The following is an 8,162-nucleotide window of genomic DNA, read 5'->3' as shown; positions in this document are numbered from 1 at the left end:
AACTGGAGTACTATGAAATTGGCAGTATCTGTAGTGCATCTCATTCAGATATCACCTCTCTGAGGCTCAGTTGGCATGAGCATGTACAGTACAGCACACATGGCGCAGGACCGGATCCTAAATGGTGTGGGGACTGTCAGATGTTATTAGCAGACCCAAAGAAAGACCCCTCAAGACTAGATACAAAGAAACGGCCTCCTATGAATCTCAACACCTTTTCTCTTCCAAAAAGGCAGGTGTCAATGAAGTTAGAACCTGAAGTGCGACCGGTTAAGGAGTCACAACGTACACCACCATGTTTTATGAGAAGGTCTCCAACCCCAGAACTCCTGGAGCCTGTACAGTGCCTCTCTTTCGACGAGATCCGTCAGTTAAACTCCCCTCTTGAACAAATTGACTCCTGCAAATATCGCTCATGTCAAGTGACAACGAGGCCTTGGCCAGTGAATTCCATCACAATGAGTGACCTCTCATCTGATAGTGAAACAGACAGTATATTCACCAGTTCAGAGTATGAGTGTGGACAATTGTCTGTTATCAGAGACAAGGAATTTACTCATGACAAGTCCTCGCTGTCTGCATTCAGCTTTGGACGAAAAATCTTCTCTGTCCCTGCAGCTTTCAAAGACAACTGCCAGTACACTGAGGCTCAGTACAAAACAGAATGGATGTCTTCTGGGGAAATTGAGCAATGGGAGAAAATGCTGAATCTGCAGCTAAGATTTAGCACCTTCGCGGAGGTGTTTGAGGATATTGCATGTCTGCAGATTGAACCCAGTCATAAATGTGATATGCAGAGTGACTTAGAAGAAATCATTTGCTAGTTGCAGGTCAGTTATGTCTTTGTCAATAATGTCACATGTGAGAGAAACCCAAGTACTTATGCAAATTAAGTTATCCTAATTGCACAACGGATATGGAAATTAGTTCAACAGCAGTAATTATTATTGCTTGTATGCCTCATTAGAACATTAAATCGTGTCAATATGTCAAGTTCAAACTGTATTTTTGATTGGATCACAATTACTCCAATCATTGCACAAATCTCTGTAATGGAGGGATTTGAAAAGGAAATTGCAGTATATTTTAATTATAGTTAAAGGATAACACTCAGTTTTTGATGTGGGTACTTAATGTGCTGAATGTGTTGTTGTCTGCCACCATTAATTTAGGAGTTTGATTGCATTGACTGAATTGAACTGAATTGATTGCTCATTAAGTCATTATGTTTGACTTCAGAAGCGATCTGTTCATTCAATCTGAGGGGGCACAACCCCAAGATTTAGATTTCTCAGAATCTATCTGCATGTAGGCTACTGTAAATATTAAAATAATATATTTTCTTTAAAAAATAAAAAAAAAGATGACAGACTGTAAATATTAATTTCTCTGTTTACTGCATAACTTTCTTCTGCGGTTAAAGATTCAGTACAATGGAGATGTATAGCCTACTATCACTGTTAGTGAATGAAAAAGTATTGTCATTCTGTCTTTTACTCATTAGGGGAGTGATGGGATGATCAAATGATCTGTACATGATTTAGATCGACATACATGGTGTTTAAAAATAGAAATAAAATAATAAAAGTGGGGTTTTGAGTAATTTCTTATAGTAAAAATACATCCATGATATTGAAGACTGGAATCCTATAACCCACAGATCAGAACTGATTAGACTTGCATCCATTCACACCCGACATTCATCTCCAGTCTAGAGAAAGCCTGTGTAGAGGCTACACTAGTAATGATTTGGGTCCGACTAGTGGACAATTGTTACATTACAGACAGATAAGTCTGGGAGGGAGTATCATCCAATGCCTGCCCCTGCCCCTGCCATGGTGGTGTACAGTATGTACTCTCTCTCTCTCTCTCTCTCTCTCTCTCTCTCTCTCTCTCTCTCTCTCTCTCTCTCTCTCTCTCTCTCCTCTCTCTCTCTCTCTCTCTCTCTCTCTCTCTAACTACAAGTCAGTGGTGCAGCTAGGTCAAGGGTGACCATACTCTCTACACTGTTGTAGAGTAGGCCTATGTTCACTCTTGAGTTTTTGCACAGAGACCCAGGAGCAAAAACTCCCCTTTAACAGGAAGAAATGCAGAGAAGAACCAGGCTCTGTGCATGTGGGCCAGGTCAGGACGGGCCTCGACCCTCGGCCAGTTGGGGAGAGACATAAAGAAAGAGAGAGAATGCTTCATGCAAGCCATGCAACAGCAATTCCTTATTATCAAAACAAGGACAAAATATTGTATTAATGTAGACATAAACAGGTACAAGACTTCAGAGTTCAACATTCATTGTAAATTGCTATTATCACCTCTGAATCACTTTGACATAATTTTAGCAGCAGTGTCAAAAAATACCCAAGAGCAGAGACATTATACAGTGAGTAGGTCTACAGTATATAGGTATTTTGACCTTTGAGGCGACTGCACCACCATGCCCCCCCTTAATATAATTTAGCAGCAGTGCCAAAAGTGCAAAAGAAAGCAAAAGGCCAACAAACATGGAAAACACTTGTCATTATGGTCCTAGATCAATTTTGTACTTCCAATAATATCAGGTCTCTTTCCAAAAACCTAGTGTCAGTGTAAAGTCTGTAAACTTTGAGACTCAAATTAACAAGCTTTGTTCAGACATATTTTTGTCAACTTATATCTAAGATCACATACATTTTTAGTCATATAAAGACACCAAAATAGTCTTTCATGCTTATTTCCTCATGCCTTGACTAGTGCATGTAATGTAATATTTTAATGGTATTTTAGCATGACTGTCATAAAAAAAAAGAAAGAAAGAAAAACACTCAGTCGGCACCAAATTGTACAGAATGATGGTTCTGTAGGCATAGGGTAGGCTACTTCTAACAACACATTAATTATGTTTTTACTTTCCTTCACGCAGGCAGGTGATTTACATTTTTTACTGATGACTTTTGTGGTATTTCATGGCCTGGCCCCTAATTCCATTTGTACAGAGTCTATTTTTGGGTTGAGCTGCTGATTGTTTCTGAGGCTCAAGGCTAATGATGACAGAGGGTGATCGTCATTGTGCCTTAGGGCTCCTTGGCTCCGGAACGACCTGATGGAGGAGTTCAAACTTGATAAACCAGTGGTTTCTTTTAAATTCCTTCTTAAAAGATATTTTTATTAAAATGATTTTCCATAATAAGAAAATAAATAAAATGTACTGTATGTTTTGATTTCTCATTTATTCTATATCATTATTTATATTCTGTTCAGATTTTATTGTAGCCTATTATACATTGTATTCAGAGTAAAGTACGTAAAGTACATTGTAATTTTGTTATTATAAGTGCTTAAATAAAGTTTTGGGAATTAAAGATTGATTTTGAAGTTAAGAATGATAGGGCAGGACGTTCACACATGAATTATTGTGGGATTATGTTTGTAAACTGATTATATTCTGTTCAACAGAAAAAGATGAATGTTTGAGCTGAATCAAATTAAATGTTTTGATATCAGCAGCAAATTACAGCAAGTGTCTATTACTCTCCTAATTAGCCTAATATAGCCTTTAGAAGGAGACCTTAATATGAATTCCAATTTTTGTGGTCTTCAGTCTTTTTATTAATATTTCTTTGATATCTTTAGTCTTAAAACAATATATGATTGGGTTAACCGCAGCTGGGACAAGACTGTATAACATTATCACAACAATTCGGGCATCTGCATTTGGAAATTTATATCCCACAAAATATGCCAGATAAACAAAACATCTGGGTAGATAATAAAGACTTGTTATGAATATCTGTGGAGTACAGGTGGACATAACTCTAGCTCTGTGTGAGCCAGAGATCTTCAGAACAGAGAAGATTATAGCAAAATATGAAATAATTATAAATCCAAGTGGGACCAACAAACTAAACATTGCAAATCCAAATGAAATATTTTCTATGTATTTGTCCTTTCGGCAGGCCAGTCTGACGATTGAAATGCGATCACAATAGCAATGTGCAATGACGTTAGAGTTGCAGTATGGTAAAGTGAGAGCCTGAGCTACAACTACAGACATTCTAAAGAATGTCACTATCCAACTAAACCCACAGACGATCAACATAATAGAATTCGTAACCAAAGCTGGGTATCGCAAAGGAAGACATATGGCAATAAAGCGATCAATGGCCATCATCAGCAAAATCAGAGAATGAATGGCTCCTAGGGAATGGACAAAATACATCTGAGTGAAGCAAGCGCCAAATGAAACAATTCTGTCATCCCACCAATACCTGGCAATGATTTTAGGCAGAGTTACAAATCCAAATATTATGTCTGTCAAAGCCAAGTGGCAAAAAATTACATATGTTGGTTTATGAAGAAATCTTTCGAAGGTAACCAAACCTAAAATGAAGAAATTGCCAACAACAATAGATAAGAAAGTGATTAGGAAAAGCAAAGACACTGGTACATAGTACTGTGGTTCAAGTCCAGGGAATCCAATGATGTAAAACTCTTTTATAGTTGTAGTTAGATTGGTGTATATTGCCATTATTGCTTCACAAATAGTTATTATTCACATGAAGACACTGATCTGTAGAAACACAGCTTACCCCTCCTGTACCAAACTGATCTCTCCAAGATCAGGAGATCATACCATGCAGCTGACAGAGCAGCATCTGTCCAACTCTGAAACGTTACCTTATATCTCTGATCACACTGTTGTTTTCTCATGAGTCCAAGGAATTCACAAATTCCCATGTCATTCTAACAGCTGATCTGTGTGTGATGAAATAGCAGTGTAATAGTTCTTTCTTTCTTTATCTTATAGTTGCGTTAACTAATTTAGACACTCTAGATTGTAATCACTTTAACCATTATTTTATGCTTTAGCTATTGAAAAATAGCAGATATACAAGCTCACAGCACGGCACCGAGTGCCACGCTGCAAGCTTGTAGATCTGCTATTTTTGAAGAATCGTGAACATTTGTGCAAATCTTTATAGATTTTTAAAGCAAAGATTTTCTGGGAATGTTTTTTAAATGTTTTGAACTAGAAAGTTGCAGTGACATGAGACACACTTGCAAATAATTATCTCTGTATGTGTCAGTCCTTGTCCCATTTGAGCGTGCTAAACGATTCTGTCCTTTTTAATTGTGTGTGTCTCTCTCCATATGGAGCTGACTATCATCACCTGGATCTCCATATATGGAGCTGGCCAATACCTATCTGACATCACAAACTCCAGATATGGATATACAGTAGCTCCATATATGGATATGGATATATAAGTCAATGGAGAAAATGTATTCACTAATAAATTAATATCAATTAAACTTCTACTTCTTCTTTCGTGTATCATCGTCCTTGATGATTGGTTGACAACATTTTATTTCACAAGATTTCTTGTTACTTAGGGGAGGCCATGGGGCTGACTGTCATCTTCTCCCCCTTGCTGACGTCGGCTATACAGCTTTTCTCTGCAGAAAATAATTCTGCACGACACGGCGACACCAACAGTGACTGAATAAAAGTCAAAAACTAATATGATAGGCTAATTTGTCAAATTAACAGAAATGTAATTGGGAAACTGCAAATAACGCATAATTAATAATAATAATAATGAAGTGTGGACAAGACTGTGTAACCGAAAGCCTAGTTACAGTAGGCAGCTAATTTGGTATGGTTAACAGATAATAAATCCCCCAGGAACAAACAACTGCCTTTTAGAAAAGCCCAAAGGGTAGATTAATAGTTCAAAAGGGGAATTAATATCCTCAATGGTATACATTGTGTGTATTCTGCTACAAAGACCAGGGACTGGCTCTCATAATTAAATTGTATTGTATTTGTAAAAAATGTAACTTAAAAAATAACGTAAAAACGTAAAAAATCTTGCCCATCCTTGCCCATATAGTTAAGAGAGGAATAAAAACTACTACAGTGATAAGATAATAGAGGCAATACTCTTGTTACACTAATTATAAAAACGTAAAATAAAAAAAAATAAAAAAAGGAAAAATGTTTAGTGTACATGGATTGCATTTTAACACGTTTTTTGTATAATTATGCATTAGCAGGTGTAGTTGCGACCGTAGGTCGCATTTACTGATGGATTAATATTATTTAAAATAATATTAATATAGTGTGTACCAATTTGTGTATAACGGTCAAATATCTTAACTCTTTGATTGTGCTGTTTGCCACCCTGTTCCAAAACAAACCCTGTTGTTCTAACGTTGTTGTTCCTACAGCCTTGACACTGTACAAGGGCCTGATACAGTATGTAACTGGCAAACCATCTTTAATCAACAATTCTGTTGTGTTCTGACCACTGATAAAGGTCAGGTCAGCCGATGAGGTGACCACGGTCACGATATTACATCATACTGCTTCACAGTAACTATATAAAATCATGTCAACTGTCTATTAACCTGAGAGCTACGATGGGTGATTTTGCTCTACTGTACTTGTACAGTACAATTTAAACTGACTATATTTTCAATACAACTTATCAAAAAACGCATATTCCCCGGTGTGGTCTCATTCATTGTGTGGAGTACTTTATTATGGTTGGGGAAAACTGTTTATCCATATGGAATATGATCCAAATTCCATCAAATGGTCCATTCGATTGCCGGATTAGCTCCGAGGAGATATTGGGGACTCAACTTTGTTGGACTCATTTTCTTCTCCGCTGCTAGAACCAGTTACGGATTTCTACTGAGTTGACGTTTATGGATTCGATACAGCTGGACAGTTTGTTTTGGAATCCCACTTCGTTCATCTCTGCTAGTAACAACCAGCCGAGGATATTATCAGACGTTTCCCCTGACTCCCACGGAGTAACACTGAAAGCGGAGAAATTACCATGGGACGTCTATTCCGCCAGCTGAGGTGGCAAGCAAACTAGCTTTTATTTCATCCTCCACCTACCCGACCAGCTGCAAAATGGGAAATGCGCAGGGAGGCAGAAAACACCTGCCGAAATCTAAACAACCTTTTTACAAACGGAACAACACCTTTGAGTTTGAAGCGTCTCTTCAAAGCTTGGAGAATGAACTGATAACAGCTTTAATGGCTAAGATAGACAATGAGCAAATGAAACAGGTTGTTTCTAGGTGCCCCACAATTGCACCATTTTTGCCCATATGGAGAAAGGAATTCGGATATGATGACTCTCTCCCACATGTTTTTTTCCTCCTGCGCGCGGAGAAATTACCATGGGACTTGAGAAGTGTGTATAAAGCACACAGTGTAAGTTTTGATTTTATTCATGCCTTTTTGGACTGAAAATCACAGATGGGTCAAGTACTTAAAGATTTGTACCGGCTAAGTTAGAGAATTGCTACCTCTAGCCCAAGCTGCGTTTTGATTGTTTAATGTTTAATGTTTTTTTTAGTCTATTGTTTTGTCGCTTTTTGTTGCACGTTTGAGTAACAGAATAGGGACTGCGGTTTCCTGTTCTGAGGACATAGCAGACTGTTGGTCACAGATTCATGCTTGTCCATATTATTAGTTGGTGTTATTAAGCACGAGACTTCAGTTTAGCCAGGACAGAAGTTATTTCTGTCCTGAAGGAAATCTTTACAATATTTCGTTAAGTTGAGCCAGGACAGAAGTTATTTCTGTCCTGAACGAAATCTTTACAAGATTTCGTTAAGTTGAGCCAGGACAGAAGTTATTTCTGTCCTGAAGGAAATATTTACAAGATTTCGTTAAGTTTAGCCAGGACAGAAGTTATTTCTGTCCTGAAGGAAATCTTTACAAGATTTCGTTAAGTTTAGCCAGGACAAAAGCAATTGTTCTGAAGGGAGATCTCTTGGCCAGTGCAATAACCCAGCCACTTAATCACATAACAAATCGCGTGGTTATTTTATTAATAATAGCTGTTTCCAGCTACTTAATCACATAAGAAATAGCGTGGTTATTTTAATTGGTAGATTTCCTTTATGTTCCAGAACAGAACGTTCTGACGGAAATCTTCATGCTTTACGCTTACACGTCTTCGTTTTCGTCTCAGTCTTATCTTATTTTATTTATTTTTTATTTCCGTCTCAGGCGACTCTGAGATGTTGAATACAGGAGCTTTTTATCTCAGCGCTCCCAAGAACATTTTTAAGAAACATGACCATTCAAGCTAAAAAAGCCCCCTGCTCCGAGAAGCAGTGTTTTTATCGTGTAAAACCTGGACCCACACGGATGAGATGTT

The 8,162-nt window shown here is 37.7% G+C and overlaps 1 protein-coding gene across 1 annotated transcript; it reads right to left on the bottom strand.

Moving 5' to 3' along the window:
* Window positions 1–3,529: 3,529 nt before the first annotated feature.
* On the bottom strand, window positions 3,530–4,501 carry LOC308290069 (olfactory receptor 52E8-like; the record flags this gene model as incomplete). The annotated part of the gene is made up of 1 exon (XM_080731844.1): window positions 3,530–4,501. One exon carries the CDS (start codon window positions 4,499–4,501, stop codon window positions 3,530–3,532), a length of 972 nt encoding a protein of 323 aa, XP_080587970.1.
* Between the last annotated feature and the right edge of the window lie 3,661 nt (window positions 4,502–8,162).

This window comes from Nannobrachium achirus (genome assembly GCF_963921795.1).
Source record: "Nannobrachium achirus genome assembly, chromosome: 8".
Classification (NCBI taxonomy): Eukaryota; Metazoa; Chordata; class Actinopteri; order Myctophiformes; family Myctophidae; genus Nannobrachium; species Nannobrachium achirus.
Note: the sequence above shows the minus strand (reverse complement) of the source record. Positions and strands in the feature narration are given on the sequence as shown.